This window comes from Eptesicus fuscus, chromosome 21, assembly GCF_027574615.1.
Source record: "Eptesicus fuscus isolate TK198812 chromosome 21, DD_ASM_mEF_20220401, whole genome shotgun sequence".
Taxonomy (NCBI): domain Eukaryota; kingdom Metazoa; phylum Chordata; class Mammalia; order Chiroptera; family Vespertilionidae; genus Eptesicus; species Eptesicus fuscus.
Window position 1 is genome coordinate 27853335 of NC_072493.1, and position 19296 is coordinate 27872630.

General features: G+C 42.4%; 1 protein-coding gene across 6 annotated transcripts in view; it reads right to left on the reverse strand.

The window, feature by feature from the left end:
- The window catches only part of CDH13 (cadherin 13), a 1044015-nt gene that overhangs the window by 322381 nt on the left and 702338 nt on the right, over positions 1-19296 (reverse strand). Inside the window, exon 7 of one of the 6 annotated variants that reach the window (XM_054709954.1) lies at positions 115-380. The exons of 4 other annotated variants lie outside the window; for them this stretch is intronic. In XM_054709954.1, the coding sequence (XP_054565929.1) occupies positions 355-380 (26 nt within the window). In that variant the 3' untranslated portion in view covers positions 115-354. Of the gene's footprint in view, positions 1-114; positions 381-16660; positions 16680-19296 lie in introns of those variants that run through there. One more of the 6 variants, XM_054709955.1, reaches the window with a different exon arrangement.

Consider the following 19296-nt stretch of genomic DNA (forward strand, 5'->3'; position numbering starts at 1 on the left):
ATTAGCATACTAATAAGAAGAATCCTATAAGGATCACAAGAATCACATAAGGCAAGTACTGTTTTTTATAATTTTATATTCTTTTTAGTGATCAGGAAACTGAGACACAGAGAGATTAATTAGGTAGCCTGAAGACACACAGCTAGTTGGTGGCAGAGCCAGGATTCAAAGCCAGGCAGTCTGACTCCAGCCTCTGTGCTTTTATCTGCATCTCTTTTCAAGCAATTAGCTGTGCCTCACGGACAGCGGTGTGGAGATGCTAATAGGAAGATGGAAATTCAAATCTGGACACTGAGGAGAGAGGTCAGAGCTTGAAATGGTTCCTTTGGGAGGTATCAGTGTGGATGGTAGAGCTCAATCTGGGGGCATGAGATTCCTACCTATGGAGAAAAGAAAGTGTTACTAGATCAATGTGGAGGGATACTTATGCAAGGAAGAATAAGGTCTAGCAAGAGAAACTAAGGTGCTGGTGAGCCGAGTGAGGACAGGTAAAACAAGGAACATGCTCAAAAGATAGACTTGCTCTTGTGGAGGTCAAAACAAAGAAGAGAAGTGGCTGTTGAATTTAGCCATTAGGATCTTTTTAGTAAGTTCCTGGAAAGTACTTTCTTAAAACCATAGCAGGATGGGATACGGGTATTTGTTAGGAAAGTGAATTGCCAACTCTTCCGAAGTTTTCAAAGAACAGAAAGAGAAGGAAGCAGGTGGATGAGTGGACAGGGGAGGGAGGGCTGTTCTGAGGTGAGGGAGGTGAAGCCTGTTTATATGGTCACCATTTCTCTTTAAGTTTCATATGTTTTAATACCCTTGTCATGACTTTCCCCAAGATCATTATACCCCAATCTCTAGTTGGGCAACATTACCACATGACATAGTGAAATTTATTCCATTCCATTTATAAAGCACTCTTGGCAAAGGGCTGATTAGTTGCCTGGTGAGGAATGAAACCCAGTCTTACTATGATGTAGTGTGGAGGAGGAGTGCCTGGTAATAATTGTGGAAAATTCTGTTTTTATTAGGGCCTAAGGCAGTGATCACATTAAAGCCAAATCCACTTATGTGCTGCTTTAGAATATCATTGATTATGAGATCTGAAGCCATTTTACGAGGGACCTGTAGCTGGAAGAATGCACATTATAAAATTTAATAGGTTCTAAAATAATTTTAGATAAAACAGAGACCAGAGCTTCCACATTTGAATATTACAATAACATTATGCTAACATTCACCCAATTAAATACTGATTGTGAAATGCCATCACAACTGTTTAATGCTATGATGTGTTAAGTAAAAGAAGCCAAATGTTGAATTGTACGTGCAAGTGGAATAAAATGTCAATAATCAAATGAGGAAAAACAGTCGCTATATTAGGATGACAGGCTTATAAGTGATTCTTTAGTTTAGTTTTGAAATGTATCTGTTGGTTTTTTAACAGTTAAATTTCTTTAAAAAGGAGTTCATGTGAACTACAGCTTCTTTTATGTAACCACTAGAGGACTGGTGCACAAAATTCATAAACTTGGGGTGGGGGGGGGGGGTCCCCCAGCCTGGCCTGTGCCCTCTCACAGTGCGAGAGCCCTGAAATCAATTGCCCCAAAGAGGTAGGCCGGAGCTGTGAGCCCCACCTCCACACCGAGACATGGGACTCCCAGGTCTCGCTGCGTGGAGCCGTGGGACCCATCTCTGCATCATGCACACAGCATCAGGCCCCCGCCCACCTGTGTGTGCACGCAACCCCACCTACCCGCGTGTGCCTGCTGCACACACAGCTTCCTAGTGATCGCTCATTGCGGCATGAGGGCGTGACGACCACATAAGCTTTTATTAATAGGACTAGAGGCCTGGTGCATGAAATTCGTGCATGGGGTGTGTGTCCCTCAGCCCAGCCTGCACCCTCTCCAGTCTGGGACCCCTTGAGAGATGTCCGACTGCCCGTTTAGGCCCGATCCAAATAGGATCGAGCCTAAACAGGCAGTCAGATATCCCTCTCACAATCCAGGACTGCTGGCTCCAAACTGCTTGCCTGCCTGCCTTCCTGATTGCCCCTAACTGCTTCTGCCTGCCAGCCTGATCACCCCCTAACCACTCCCCTGCCAGCCTGATTGATGCCTAACTGCTCCCCTGCCATCCTAATTACCCCTAACTGCCTTCTCCTGCAGGCATGGTCAACCCTAACTGCCCTCCCCTGAAAGCCTGGTCACCCCTAACTGCTCTCCCCTGCAGGCCTGGTCACTCCTAACTGCCCTCCCCTGAAAGCCTGGTCACCCCTAACTGCTCTCCCCTGCAGGCCTGGTCACTCCTAACTGTCCTCCCCTGAAGGCCTGGTCCCTCCCAACTGCCCTCCCCTGCAGGCCTGGTGACCCCCAACTGCTTTCCTCTGCAGGCCTGGATCCCAACTGCCCTTCCCTGCAGGCCTGGTTGCCCTCAACTTCCCTCCTCTGCCAGCCTGGTCACCCTTAACTGCCCTCCCCTGCAGGCTTGATCGCCTCCAACTGCCCTCCCTTGCAGGCCCGGTCCCTCCCAACTGCCCTCCTCGGCTGGCCATCTTGTGGTGGCCATCTTGTGTCCACATGGGGGCAGCCATCTTTGACCAAGTGGGGGCAGCCATCTTGTGTGTTGGAGTGATGGTCAATTTGCATATTACTCTTTTATTAGATAGTATTCCCGTTGTCTATAGTTCTGAGGGCTTTCTAAGTTTCACTTCCTCCCTGGGGTTCACGGATGTCCTGAAACTGTAAATGCATGGCATATATACACGATTGTTCTGTATTCATGAAATCTCAAGGCGGCACATGGCTTCACAGCAAATAAGAACCATGGGTGAGGAGTGTTCTGAGCAGCTTGCACATCCCAGCCATGATATCTGCCTGGGATGAGTTGAGTTGTCCTTTTCCCCCTGGAGCCTTCCTCCTTTGGGGAACCACAGTACAGATGGGTGACCTGCCTCCAATTCTAAGGTGGCTTCATCAATGTGATATGGTGGTGATATCTGTCTTCCTTCCAAACACTGTTTGCAGGCAGCCTTACAGTGTGAAAAGGAGACCCAGGACTGCGCATGTGCATTTAGCTCTTTCTAAAGGGCTCATTACTGGGGCCATGAGCTTGTGGCTTTACCCGCTGCTCTCTGCCTCCTTCACAGACACCCTCAGAAACCCCGTTCTTCACACACTGTGAACAGTGTGGGGTAGCACTGCCGAGATCGTGGGTTTGGACCTCCTATTTGCTCCTTAAGAGCTGTGATCGCAGGCCTGGGTTTCTCATCCATAAGGTGGGGATACCTCTATCCCCACCTTATGGATGAGGGCAGTTGTGATAGATAGATACCTCTATCTACTATGTGGATTTGTCATGGGAATTAAATGAGAAAGCAGATGTCAGCATGCATATGAGATGCACCATACAAGTTAGTTTCTTTCCCTTCTGTATGATTTCCTTGCATGATCACATCATCCACTAACTTGTATATTTACTTGAGCACCTACTATGTGTGAAACACCGTGACAGGTACCAACAATACAAAGGGATAAAAATGGAATCTGCAGTACCCTAGGCTACTTGATATATCACATTTAAGAGTAGCTAAGTGCCAGAGGAATTGTCAACGTGTCTCCATATTTTATTTACAAATGTACTCAGTCAGGTATTTGTTGAGCACTTGTTGTGTGCTAGGCCCTCTGTCTCTGCAGCCATGGGGCTCTCAGGCCAGTGCTGGGAGGCAGCATTCAATCAGGCAATGGTCATACAGACAAGGTTCCTTCAGCTGCTGGTAAATGCCATGGAGACAATGCAGCAGGAGTTGTAGCAGAATGCAGCCCAGTGGGATGCTTACTTAGGAGGGGTAACCAGAAAAGACCTCTCCAAGGAAGTGATATTTGAGGTGAGAATGGAATAGAAGGGCTCAGCTCACAGAGATCAGTTTCAGGCTAAAGGAGCACCTGGGTGAAGCTCCTGAAGTTGGAGTGTGCTCGGCACCTCTTAACAGTGGAAAGAGCTGGGTGTGTCCGGAGGATGCTAAAGGAGACAGGGTGCGAGTCCCCACTGCTATGACTGGATCAGCAAGAACCAAGTGACCATTAGATGGGGAGAGAAAAAGCCAGCATGCACAGGAATGCATTTCCATACTGTGTGTCTGGGAAGACTTGGAGCATTAATAGATGAAATAGATTGGACCATCAGTGGCTGCTCCAATCCTGATGCTTCAATGCCTGTAGCTCATTATCATTGTGATTTGTTGATTGAACTGGGCAGTAGTTGGTGGGTACTGAATACTATCACTGAGTTCCACAAGAAAACAGACTAAATGTTGGCAGTAAACTGCCAATGACTTGGTTGCTTGAGTGTGATTAAGTAAGTTGAACTCTTTTTGTAATACTCTTCAAAAAAGTTCAATGGAGAATAAAAAAAAGAATTTCTAAGAGCAGTATATATAAATGGGGCATATTTAAAAGCAACTCACAAAGACATAATAGAAGAAAGAGAGAAGGTCCTATGACTGCAGTGTATAGCGAGAGTTTGTAAAAGACCCTCATGCAAAATGGGGGCGTTTGTGTTGCATTCAGCATACTGCTTTTTATCTCCTTTCTCAAAGACCATTAGCCAATAACCCTTATCCTGCTAAACACAGAGATTAGTCTGGCATTATCTTGGTCTGTAGATTGTGGTTAGACACTCTGAAATGCAACATGAATTTTCATATTTGGTTCATTTTCTAACATTTGGAAGATGGAAGGAAATGGCAGTATAAGAGAGAAAAGGGCTGGGAAGCAAAAAAGCTTTTCTTTTTCAAGAGTAGAAAAGAACACAAATAAATACCCACTCCACACTTGGAAGTACCTTTGATTCTGTGAATAATTTGGATGACAGTGAACTTTGTCTACTTAGAAACCCATGAAAGACACAGATGCTGAATTCCATTAACAACTTGGCATCTCGGTGCTTCACTTGGGCTGATAAAACCACATGTTCTACATGGGTTGCACTCATAATCTTATTACCTGTTAACAGGATTTGTGCTTGGAACTCTGAGGGACCCCTTCACCAACTCACTCACATGCCCAATGTCAAATGCATTTTGATAACAGTGGTTCAGACAGAACATAAGCCCCACTAACCTGCTTAAGGAGGCTTTAAATATTGTCCAGAAACATTTCTCAGCTCATAGTTCAGAAATTCCGTATTAACACGGATAAGCAAGCAGACCCAAGTCAGGATTTAAAAGAAGCCAGTTAAATAACCCGGAATTGGTGATATTACAATAGTCAAATCCCTTCTGTCTTGTTGAGAAATGGTATGACACAGGTTGTACCACTCAAGAACCTACTTCTGGGGAAAAGATGAATGACTTGGTGGTCACAGTCTACATAATCCAGGAGGGAGTTACACTGTGTGAGAGACACTATTTTCAAGAAGGAAATGGGCTAAGGAAATGTATGTTGGTAATTTAGTCATTGTGAAGCATAAGCTGGGGGTAGATGAGTGGGTGGATCAAGATCGATAGTGAAACTCAGGCAGTGTTTACTGAGATCTGCTCACATCACCCAGGTGCTTCTGGGGAAGGGTGAACTGAATGCATCCCAACCTGGGCTTTCTACATTAACCTTCCGAGGGCAGCCCTTAATCGGTCACTGATGGGAAGTGGTCTATAAACTGCCCAGCTCCCATGTCTCTCTCTGAAGCCTTTTTTTAAAATTTTTTTGGCAGTCTTTTCTATGTTTCCTGGTGGGATTTTCTCCAGTCTCATGGAAGTAACTGGCTGGATAATCACCAGTTATTGGCTGCCTTTTCTTCCTTGTCTTATTCCCACACTTTCTAATGGTATTTTATGCAAAAAACAAATTCTGTTGAAAACTTCTGCCTCTCTTCTAGAGAAAGCAAAAATAAGATCCCCTTCACCCACTCACCCGCCCTGACTCACCCATGCCCCTTAAAGCATCAATCACCCATTTTTCCTAGCAAAAACAGCTGGATTAAGTAAAGAAGCCTTGTGCTCCTAACTCTGGCTTAGCATTTGCATTCCTCTTTTTCCTTAGCCCACTTCCACGCTTCCTGTTGCCCGATAGCTCTTTTCACTAGAAATATTCCAGAGACATGAATTACATACACACAAGGCGGCATGCGCAGCCACCATCCACTGCTAGGTTTGCTTGCGTTAACTAAACATTAACTTGATCAAGTTCCTTTACAAATGACAACTGCTGCATTTTTTCTGCTTCTACTAAAGTTACTTTAGTGTATGGTTTGTATGTATGTGTATCTAGGGTTCTCACAGTTTTTAAAAAAATAATTTATAATATATATATATATTTTTCATATATTATTTCAGAGAGGAAGGAAAAGGGAGGAAGGGGAGGAGGGTGGGAGGAGAAGGAGAGAGAGAGAGAGAGAGAGAGAGAGAGAGAGAGAGAGAGAGAGAGAGAATTAATAATGGTGAGAGAGAATCACTGATCAGCTAGCTCCAGCACACACCCTATTGGGGATAGAGCCCGCAACCCTGGCACGTGCCATAATAGGGAATCAAACTGTGACCTACTGCTTCATAGGTCAATGCTCAACCACTGAGCTACACTCGCCCAACAATTTTCTCACAGTTTTGACAATGGAAAATATAGAATTCTTTGTTGTTTAGATGACTTATTAGTCTAACAATGACCACAGTGGTCAGTTATAGTCACATGTCTCATGAACAAATTGTCTATATGTTAGAAGAACAATGCCAAGTGCATAGGTAGTAGCAAATAAGGACTCTGAAAATTGTCCCAAATTTGGCCAACTCTTTTGGTGCCTTGTTGCTGGGAAGAGAAATGGTCTCTCTATTAAGATGCCAGCGGGATGGTGCTACTCATGGGAGAAGACCTAAGGAATCCCTAGGAATGTTGCTGGGAGAGGGCTTAGGAAAATGGAAAAACTCCAAAGAAATCAAAAAGCAAATAGAAACTTTGCCCTTATAAAATGCCAGGCATAGCAATTATGCATCTGTGAGTCAATTATGCATTTGTAAGTCAATTACAAAACAGAAAACAGATGAGTTTAAGACTGAATGTATAATGCTGGAAAGGGCTTCAATTTGGGAGAACAATAATTTTAAGAAATGGTTTTAGGTCAAATGAGAAGGGAAGGCTTCCAAAATGCCTCCTGGGAATTAAATTAAAAACGAGTAAACTAATTTTATTTGCGGCTTAAATAAAACTCCCCTGAACTGCTTAATGGGCACCTACCTCCTTTTGGTACATTTGAGAGAAAATACAATTTGCAATTATAGGCTAAGGAGATTAATGAATCACTTCTTCTTCTTCTTCTTTTTTTTTTTTTGAGAACCAGTGAATAGAAGACTTTTTTTTTTTTTTCTGAATTAGAGTCACAGTAAGCTAGCTAGAAAAGGTGAGCAGAGCTCCTCCCTTAACCAATATAGCAGCCTGCACATTTCCTTACATTCAGGAGCCAAATAATTTATCTTTATATAAAGCGTTGTCTAGCACAGTGCCTGACATAGGGTAGGAGCCTACTAAACATGTAAAATGAGTAAACCTACAGCAATGTTTCGGCTTGCTTACTTAAATAAATGGGCAGAGGAAGGGCAGAGATGGAGGCAACAACTCTGTTCTCTCTGCCTGAGACTTGCAGGGCACACATATCATTTGCTAAACAAACCCACATGCACTCTAGTTCCATGAAGATGCGTGCTTGTCTGCTTTGTTCAGTGCAGAATTACTGCTCTTAGGGCAGCCTGGCACATAGTAGGTGCTCACAATTATATGTTGAGTAAACATGGTAAAAGCGATGGAAAGTGCTTTGAAGGTCAAGACCAATTTTAGAAATTTAACTTTTATGAGGAGTTTGATTCATATATTTTATTAATTTACTTTTTATAAAGCAATTACTGTCCTGTAATAGTCATTTAATAGTTTTAACAATAGAAACTTATTAATAATGTGCCAGACACTTCATATACATGATCTCTTTTCAAATTTATAACAATCTATTGAGGTAGATTCTGTTATCTTCACTTTATAGATAAGAAAATGAAGGTTTAGGAGAATGACTTGATAAAGTGTCCTCAGACAGAAAAAAAAGGCAAAGCTGGGGCTATGTCTTAATCCAGGGTGCTCCTCTCTACCTCCCGAGCTGAGTCTGAACAAGAACTTGGGCACAGTTGGTTTATTTGCAGGGTGGACTCAAGAAGTGGGGTGGGGGAGCAGAAAGAGATAAGGGAGGAGAAACGCCTATAGAGAAGTGTTACTGAGCTGCATTGCACTGGGAGAAAGGGGCTCGTCCCTGGTCAGCTCTGAGGAAGCAGGTAGAGTGCATTTCAAGATCGCCTTTCCAAGGATGGGGCTGGACATTGATCCACTAACCCTCTCCCCACTTTTTGGCAGCTACCTCTGAGGACATAAAAATCCCTGACTCTGGGCTGCCCTGTGTTGGTATGCAATTCTCTTGGCTTTGGAAAAACATTAAGTGGAAAGATGCTGGTGAGGGAGGGGTGCCCACCACAGCTGCAGCTGAGCTCCAAGCAGGCTGAAGGCTTCAGCAGGAAGACACCAATGCTGCTTGCTGTAACTTTATCTGTGTCATATATATATATATAAATGATTTCAGAGAGGAAAGGAGTGGGAGAGAGAGAGAATCATTGATCAGCCTGCAACCGGCATGTGCCTTGACCAGGAATCAAACTGTGACTTCCTGGTTCATAGGTTGATGCTCAACCACTGAGCCATACCGGTAGGGCCTGTGTCCTTTTTTAGTTTTAACTAAGCAGCTATGTTTCCTCCTGTTGGGAGGGAAGCCAAGAGCAACACAATGTGATGTCAAGCACAGCTTCTGCCTCCAAGGTGCTTATAAACCTAATTTAGAGAAAGGCATGTGCCTGTGAAAAATTAGGCAACAACAATGTTATCTCTGATAAGGGTTTAATGTCCAAAATTTACAGGGAACTCATACAACTTAATGAAAGGAAGAGAAACAACCCAATCAAAGAATGGGAAAAGGACCTAAAGAGGACATACAGAAGGTCAAGAGACATATGAAAACATGCTCAAAGTCACTAATCATTCAAGAGATGCAAATCAAAACAGCAATGAGGTATCATCTCACACCTGTCAGAATGGCTATCATCAACAAATCAACAAACGACAAGTGCTGGCAAGGATGCGGAGAAAAAGGAACCCTCGTGCACTGCTGGTGGGAATGCAGACTGGTGCAGCCACCATGGAGAACAGTATGGAGTTTCCTCAAAAAATTAAAAATAGAACTCCCATTTAACCCAGTGATACCACTTCTAAGGAAAAAAAGATGTAAAATTGTATGTTATATGTTTTTTCTAGGAATATATCCCAAGAAACTAGAAACACGAATCAGAAAGGATATATGCACCCCTATGTTCATAGCAGCACAATTTACAATAGCTAAGATTTGGAAACAGCCTAAGTGCCCATCAACAGACAAATGGATTAAAAAACTGTGGTACATCTACACAATGGAATATTACGCCTCTATAAAAAAGAAGGAACTCTTACTATTTGCAACAGTATGGATGGGTCTGGAGAGCATTACACTAAGCGAAATAAGCCAATCGGAGAAAGATAAATACCACGTGTTCTCACTCATTTGTGGAATATAGTGAACAACATAAACTGATGAACAAAAATAGATCCAGAGAGAGAGAGAAGCATCCAACTGACTGTCAAACCTCAGAGGAAGGCAGGGGAAGGGGGGTAAGAGATCAACCAAAGGACTTGTTTGTATGCATATAAGCATTACCAATGGACACAGTCACTAGTGGGTGAGGGCATTTGCTGGGGGGTGGGAGTGAACCGAGAGAAGTCAATGGAGGAAAAAATAGTAATTTTGTAATAGCTATGTATGGGCCAGGGGCGTACTTGAAATATTAGGGGGACTACTCTGTAAAGTGTATGCTTGTCTAACCACTATGTTGTGCACCTGAAACTAATACAGAATAATATTAAATGTGAACTATAATGGAAAAAAAGATGTAAAATTGTATGTTATATGTTTTTTATCATCATAATAAAAATAAATAAATAAATGAATATAAAGAAAAAGAAAAAATAGGCAACGAGATATTCTTAGTAAGGAACTACTGAGTATATACAGTATGGCCCTTATGCAAATGAAAATGAATATTTGTTAGAGTCTTAGTTTCCCAGGGCTGCTGTAACAAATGACCACAAACGCAGTGAGACAAGGTTTTCTCTCACAGTTCTGGAGGTCAGAGTCTGAAATGGGTCAGCTGGGCTGCCTTCTTTTCCGGAGGCTCCAGGGGAGAATCTGTTTTGCCTTTTCCAGCTTTGGAGGCTGCCCGCACTCTTTGGCACGTGGTCCCCTCCCTGTATTTTCACAGCCATAGCACAGCACCTGCTCTCCTCCTGGCCACCTGCACCCCGCTTTTGAGGATCCTTGTGATTAAATGGGGGCCACCACAATAATCTCTCTAAATCAAGATCATCGATCACATTTCCAAAGTCCCTTCTCTCATCTAAGGTAACTTCTTTGTAGGTTTAAGGGATTAGGATGTGCACATCTCTGCAGGGCTGGGGTAGGGGGCGTTAACCAGGCTACAGAGCTAGTATATTCCCATACTGTCTTTTTTTTTCTGAAAGAATACAGTGTTTTAGGAGGGAGGGATGGAGAGTTTAGAAGAGGAAGGGAGACTTTTACTTCCTGTATTGTGTTGTCACCCCCTGCCTCCTTTTCATTTTTATTGTGGGCATCTATTCTTTTTCTTTTGCTAAAAAAAGTTAACTGGTTTTTCTGGACCCGGAGAATGTGAGCTGCTTTGTTTTCTGCTTTTGCCATTTCTGTATTATAAAAACAACAACTAACCAGTGTTTTTTAAAATTATGGTTCACCTGTTAGCATAGATAGCAAGATGCTGTGAGAGGAGGTAGCAGGAATCAGACACTGAGACTGAGGAACGGGAAGCTGACTCTGACACTGAGCTGTTTGCTTCACCAGGAGGCTTCCACTTCACTGCATTCTAGGGCATCACAGCATTGCCCTCCTTTCCCTGACCAATAGGGATTGTGGAGGAGCAGGGGGTAGTAAGCACATGTGCAATAGAAGTCAAATGGCACAGGGGAGATGCTTGACCATAGAGGCCTGTCAGTCTAACCTGGGAGAGGGATGACTGGCTAGGGGGTGGACCCATAGAAAGCTGGTGAAAGCTTGGGAAGTTGATTGGTTATTTTGGAAAAGCTCCTGGTTCTTACTGAGCCCAAAATAATATAAACCCCAGCTTAGCAATGAAGTTCTCCCATGACCCACGTTTGCCCCGTGTGTATGCTCTCTCACTCACACAAGAACACACACATCATGCAAGTCTAGCAGCTGAGTGGACCCGCAACAGACCACGCAGGCTCCAAAGGACTAAGCTTTAATATAAAACAGGAACTCTGGACACTGGCCTTTGTTTTGGCCTTGCTGAAGACACAGTTGGGCTTTTTCCATGGCAGGATGGATGGATATGAGACACTGGAAACCCAGGGATCTATTTCCTCCCAAGTAAACCTTGCACACCCCAATCTCCCATGCGTGGTTCTTGGAATGCTTTCCTCATGATCACATGAAAGAACACGATTTCCATCAGCAACAAGACCATAAAATGAACTATCACATAAGTGGCCATTAAAGGGAATGAGGAAGATCCATACACAGTGCCCATGAGAACATGTTGGTGAAAAAGTAGAATGTAGGATCTACCAGTAGAGAAAGCCCATTATCAGAAAAACACCGCAGAAAGGATATACATGCTTGCTTCCAAACAAACATTTCTAGGAAGAACAATACATAGTGGCTGCCTAGGGAGGGTACTGAGGAGGATTTGGGCATGATTTTTCACTATATACTCCTACAAAATATTTTACATGTATGTGTAAAATACTATTACATACATACATATATGGCCTGGTGCACGAATCCATGGTCCATTGGCCAGTCCTGCACCCTCTCACAATCTGGGACCCCTTGGGGGATGTTGAACTGCCAGTTTTGGCCTGATCCTTGCAGGCCAGGATGAGGGACCCCGCTGATGCATGAATCCTTGCACCAGGATGGTTTCAGCCTGATCCCCACAGGCCAGGCTGAGGGACCCCGCCGGTGCACAAATCCATGCACCAGGCCTCTAGTATGCATATAAGATCTTTGGTTAATCTCTTCCTGCCCTCCCCACTTCCCTCTGAGATTCATCAATCTGTTTCATGTTTCCATGCCTGTGTGTTGAGCGTCTGTCCCCTGGTGGTCAGTGAGCATCATAGCTACCAGTCGAATGGTCGCTTAGGCTTTTATATATATATATATATATATCTATATATATATATATATATATATATATAGATATATATATAGATATAGATATAGATATAGATATATATATATGTATTTTAATCATGCCCATGTACATTATGCTACAATAGAAAATAGCAGTAGTAAATGATGCATTCAGCACTAAAAGAGCTTGAACAACTTTATCAAGCTCTTTTACTGGCCCAGGCCCTGTGTTAACTAAGCATTTCACATGGATCACATAATCCTTAAGTCCTGTGAAGTTATTTACCCTTGTTGATAAGGATACTGAGACAAGGATATAATGACATTGTTATAAGAATAATGAATGAATGGATAGATGGATGGATGGATGGATGGATGGATGGATGGATTAATGTTTTAGGGGAAGTGAGAAATAAGGTCAGGCAGGTAGCACAGGCCAGGATGAAAGCCAGGATGAGAAGTTTGGAAACCCACTGCTATAATCAGTGGAGGAATCTATTAGCTTTTAGTGGGCAGAACCAGAGATGCCAAAAGTTCTGAAATTTGGAGAACAGTAACCCCAACAAAAGATTATCTCATTTTGTGCTTAAGTTTTAGGATCCTATACAGTGTTCAAGTAGGTAAAAAGTTCTCTATAATTCTGTACATAAATAAGAGATTTTTGGTGTTATTTTAACCTGCCTTGAACATGTTAGCTTTATCTAATGCCCATCTTTGCCTCTGCACTTCCCTTCCCAGTATCTCTTCTATAGAATGGCTTCTGAGTCATCGCACCTACTCTAAATCCAAGCCGATGCATTAAAAGTAGGTGCAAACATGTGACTTCAGCATTTTCTTCCAGTGCAGTTATACCTGAACATTTACATTTAAAAAAAGATTATTTTATCATAAATTACTTTGCTTTTATTTCTCCTTTATATTGAAGACATGGCATAATATTGAGAGTTGTTTTCAAATGTGTAGTTGTTTTCAAATTATCTGCGGATCTCATTTTGGGGGAGGAAAGGGGCATTTTCATGCTCTTCACCAAGGGATGCAGAGTCAGATGCCTCTGGGGGCCACACAGGCCTATGTGAGGTGGCCTGTGAATGATATAGTCAGTGGCAGCCTGCCCGACCCACTCAAAGGTATCCAAGTTTACATTCTGCTTAAAGGCCCCGGGGAAACACAAACATGGCTGCTGCCTTCTCCCAGCCCAAGGACTTCCATGGTGGGACCTCCGTTCTAGAAAGTGGTGAATCATTGAGAACCAGGGGGTGTCCAGCACAATTCCTGCTTTGCTAATCTGTCCCGAACAAGCATTTTTTCTTCAAAGCACTAAACTCATGTAGCACACCTCAGCTTTTTATTCTCTTAAGACATATTATTTCATTATAACAAACTGGGGCTAAACTGTACTGTTAGCAATTGTGTTGATGTGGTTGCTAGGTAACCAATTTGCCCCTTAGGTTTTAGAAGCAGCTGAGGGTGCTAAATATCACATAATAAATCAGGGTGTAAAGGGAGTTCAGACATGCTTTAAGAAGCACTGTCCTCCAGAAGGGCAGATTGTAATTGGTTATTGATGAGATTAAAAAATTAGGATCCAAGTTCAATTTAAAAATGTGGATACACAAACAAGGAGAAGGGGACTTACAATGCCCAAGTGTAAAGGGAATGGTGTAGAAAAGAAATTATAGTTTCATTACTTGAATTAGGTAATACACCTTAATTCAAAGAAGACTAAAACCCAAATTGCTTGCTAATAATGATAATGATAATGATAATGATAGATGTAACTTTTGACCTCCTGCTGGCTTCATATGTGCCTGGCACAATGCTGGTACTTGACTTACATCCTATCATCTAAGTGGTACCAATCTACAGGGTAGACATTATAACTATTTTATAAATGAGAAAAACACAGTGCAGGACTCAACCTGGGTTCACTAAACACAAATCACACCAATCTGACCATCCTTTCTGGAGAGGGTTACTAGGTGAGGTGTATTTTAATTTCAGCATAAGGAATTGGTTTGCGCTATTTCTGTGGATTGGTACATATGATTTGGCAAATAAAATCTGACGGATTTGAGGTGGCCTGGATAATCCTGTCCCCGTGGGTGGTGCAAAGACATTAGCGGGAGCTCTCCTAGAGGGCGGGTCACCGTCCCCTGCCCTGCTCCATAACTCGTCAATATTGGTGAGGATGAGCTTGTGTAAGCACAGAGTTGAGAGAGGCAGAACCTCTGGTCAATAAGGGGGCGCTCTGGGAACCAGACAGTTCAGCTGGGTGAATAATAGTAATAATTGTCATCACAATCATCAAGAAGAAGAAACAGGATAGTTTATACAACTTGAATCAGTTAAAAGTAACCTTTGGGATGACAGAAAATAAAAAAAAATTTGATCACTAACCCCTGTGTATACTATGAGGAAAGGGAATGAGAAGAAAGATATAACAATACCTACATTCAGGGATCTCTCTCTCTCTCTCTTCTCTCTCTCTCTCTCTCTCTCTCTCTTCTCTCTCTCTCTCTCTCTCTCTCTCCTTTGGTGGTCATTGCAGTTGCAGGACTCCTTGTCAAGACCTCAAGCTCTGGAGTAACACTGAGTTCAGATTTAGCTCTGATACTTACTAGTGTATCACTGGTAAAGTTGTGAGGATTAAATAAGATTTGTGTAAAGCATTTTCATAATGTAGGGGAGAATGGGTGTGCTCGGGAAACAATAGTGATTGCTATAATCATTAGTCATAGAAATAATACTAATAGACGGATTTGCAGGACCAAAGCTTAAAATAATCGCCATACCATTGAGAGAATCTTAAGTGAAAACTACAAGTCATTCTAAGCAACATGGACAATTTGTGGGCCAAATGGAAATACATGGATTTATGGGACTCAAGTCACACAATTCAATTCACCATCCCGTGTTTGTCTCTATTTATCCTATGTTTTCAGGGACCTACTGGAGCCTCAGTGTGGTGAAGGATCAAAGGATGGATAACAGAGGAATGAATGGTTTGCACATCTTAAAAGCACTGAGAGGACCCAGGTTTCCAAGTGGCGTTAGTTTAGGAGGCTCCATTCAGGTGGAGGATGTCATTCAGAGAATTTATATCATAACTGGTGTCCCAGAGTTGGGCCAGCTGGGACCTCTCCCAACCCACAGGCTACCTTTCAAGAAATGAAAAGCTGCCTAAGAACACAGACAAACTTCCTGCATCTGAATGCCAGAAACCCAAACACTTGATCTCCAACATCTGTGTTCACTGTGAGCCAATTTACAATGAGAAGCAAAAGGGCAGCCACGCACATTCCTGGATCGATTCCTTTAAAAGTCATTGCTTTTGTGGCTATCAAGGAGTCCAAAGATGCCCTCTAAATTTTCTCAGTGATCTATTAAATCCTTCCCAAAGAAACCTCATGAGTTATCTAGGCCTGATGGTGCCCTTCCCTCTGATTACTTGTAGGAACTTAAGGCAAGCATTACAAAGGACTGACTGAGAAAACAGATGTTACCACGAGTTGGGTACATTTCCATTTGTTTGTTCCGTCTTATGATGGCTATGTATTTAAATGCTTACTAGGTGCCAGGCTGGGTACAAGGATCTAAGACTGAGGACAAACCGATAGAGTCCCTGCTATTCTGGAGCCCAGCATCTAGTGAAAGTGACATAACATTAATTAATTTCACCCCAAGAAAGTAGCGCTGGGAAGCAAAGGATAGTGCTTGCATGGAGGCATAAAAAGAGAATCTCAGCTAGACTGTTAATAGAAGGTGCACTTGAAATAAAAAGGGTAAGTAGACAGGGGCTGCAGGTGGAGGTAGGAGGGGCTAGAGGGTGCAGCACAGTTATTAACTAGGGTGCTAATGTCTTTTCAACACATAATTGATAATCATACCATTGGCTACAGTGGTTTATAAGGATGTTCCAGTTAACTGTTGTTGCGTAACGAATTACCATACAGCTTAGAGGCGAAAAACAAGAACTATTATTTTATTATCTCCTAGGACCTAGGTAGGGTATCTGTGGGTCAGAAATCCAAGAAGGGCTTGGTGGGCTGGGTGGCTCTGTGTTCTGGCTGGGGTCTCTCTCGATTGCAGTCAGAGATAACTGCAGCTGGGACAGTGGGGTGGGGACTAGCTGGCAAGGCATCTCTCTTCATATGCCTCAGGGTCTATCCACCAGGTTGTTCTCTGTAGGTTAGTTTGGGCTTCTTCAAAGGTGGTGTCAGGATCCCAGGCAGCAAAGTGTAAGCTGCGTGGCCTTTTATGGCTTTGCCTTAGAAGTCACCTCTGCTGCACTCTATTCGTTATAAGTGAGTCCCTGTTTACAATGTTCCGGTGTCTCAATGAAAGGCGTGTAAAGGTCAGGTTGAAGACCACGTGCTATGGGAGATATCCTGGTCACCCTTGAAAAAGCAATTTGATACAGGGGAGAAGCCAAATTAACATAGTTGGACTAGAATTTTCTGTAAGAACTATCTTCAATACACAGACTTTCATGAATTAACTTCATATTTCTCCTCCACCTCATCATTATAGAAATAACACATTTCAAAACACTTGACAGTTTACAAAGTGCTTTTAATTGATCATCATAATGAGCCTGCTAATTATTAGGACAAAATATTATTGCCTATATGGTTTAGACAAGGAAACTAAGACCCACTGTTTATAGCTGAAAAGGGAACACACTCAGGATCTGAATCCAGAATTAATTTTCTTTCTTCAGAATCATGCCATGGCAATGAAAAATCTGAGTTTTCAGTCTGATGGTCTTTGTATTCTTTATAGGATACAAAGCATTTGAACAGTCTATGGCTTTGAATATTAGCTGCATCATTTATATGAGAATATGAAAAGCCATTCTTTTAAGTAGCATCCATTACAGACTGAATATAAAGACTATTTCCAAATTGCTTTCAACATTTTTTGTTCTATCTTCTACAAATAATTAAGGGTTAGTAACTTAGAAATTAATTTTCATGGTATAGCTATGCATCTGGCTTAATGGATGCCATAAATCAATCCCAAGAGATACAATCTATTTTAAGAATGCTGCAGAAAAGGTCCTATTTCAAAGAAGACATTGTATTATTTCTCTCTTCAGAGTAGCAGCCCAGCCCTCAGATTGAAACATCTGAGCAACATTCAGCATCAATTAGGAACGTGTTAGAAATGCAAAAATGCAAATTCTCAAGACTCATTGCAGGCCTGAGGGTTGAATGGTGGCTCCATAAATGATAGGCTCAGAACCTAGTTCCTAGAATCTGTGAATGTGACCTTATTTGGAAAAAGGGTGCTTGCTGATGTAATCAAGTTAAGGATATCAAGATGAGATCATCCAGGATTATCAAGGTAGGCCCTAAATCCAATGTCAAATGTCTTCACAAGAAAAAAGGAAAGGGAGATTTGAGACAGAAGAGAAGGCCATGTGAAGATTGAGGCAGACATGAAAGTAATGCAGCCATAAGCCAAGGAAACCCTGGAGCCAATAGACCTGGAAGAGGCAGAAAGGATTCTCCTCTGGAGCCTTTGGAGAAAGCTTGGCTCTGCCAACACATTGCTTTTGGATCTTTGGCCTTCAGAATTATTAGAGAATAAATCTGTATTGTTTTAAGCCACCAACTTTGTGGTGATAGGTTAAGTATTCCCTAAGAAATTAATATCTACTGAGTAAGAAACCTGGGGAGTGGGCCAAGCCATTGGTATTTTAACAAGCCCTCCTGGGTCAAGGTGGAGAGCCACTGAGCAATTGACTAAACAGCTCTATGTATGACTAAATATGTGCCCATTGTTCCAACAGGGCAGCAGAAGCCTTGGACCTGCAAATAGACCAGGTGTGGCCATCAAACATCTGGAGTAAGACTGGAGTCTTAGCAGAGAAGTGAATTGCCACCGTTGAGGTCGCTAAAGCTATTTCTCTTGGGGATTTCCTCATTCACAACAGATGTTGCTTTTGCTCTGTATAGGGACAGAGCAATATGCCAGGCACTACAGTGTAAGTAGGTGTAAGACTGGATTCTCGTCACCAAGAGTTTGGTGAACACATTGGAGAAACAGGACAAGTAGATACAAAGATAAAAGTTGCATCCTTAGCTTCACATGAGCATGTCTTCAAAACACTATTCAGAGCTTACCAAATAAGCAACTCTTGAAGCTACATGTATATCTAACTGAATTCCTCCTAATCACTGGGGTGGTATTCAATCAGCACTGGCATGCTCTCTGTCTAAAATACAAGATGTTCCCAAATGAATAATGCATCCCATGCTTGTGCTCCTTACAGATTAGTTTGCATATCAAGAATAGCTAGACTTTCTAAAAGTCACTTCAGAGCAGAAGAATGCTCACTTGTGGGTACGCTTTCTAATGTCTCTTCAAATGAGAGCATTTGAGGGTAACTTGAGAGAAATCAAAACACGTCACAGACTGAGCAAGAACACACACTGGCTGGTGGGAAATGGCCCATGACTTTGACCGAAGGGTTGAGCTTCTTGGCTGGTTTCAATTTAGCACAAGGAAGACGGGGCTGTCTCTTCTTCATCTTCTTCTTTTTTTAAGTTAATGACAATTTTATTGGTTGATAGTTCATTATTTCTACATATAAGGGTCAAAGGAGAGAGTTTTATCATCTAAGCGAATTGGGGCTGTTATCACAAGCGAATTGATTATCCTAAACAAACAGGGTTATCTGGTTAGTGCCTGATATTAAACCAAAAATTTTGACCAAGACACCCCTGGAGCAGCCAACATCTAGGGCAATTTTATTTGCAACATGGAGGCAACCTGAGCCCTAGTTTATGATCTCTTTGCAATTGGAGACTCCAACCCCATTCTTTCCCAAGTGGGGCTGCCTCATAAACCCATTCCCTAGATTCAGGTTATATATTACCTAAAACTCAAGGCTGGATTCAATTAATTTATTTACCGCTTGATTCTACTCTTAATTCTTTTCATATTTTCCCTCTTTCTTAGGGACACAGTTCTTACAGTTTAATGATAACAATTAGGCTGTGCCTATCT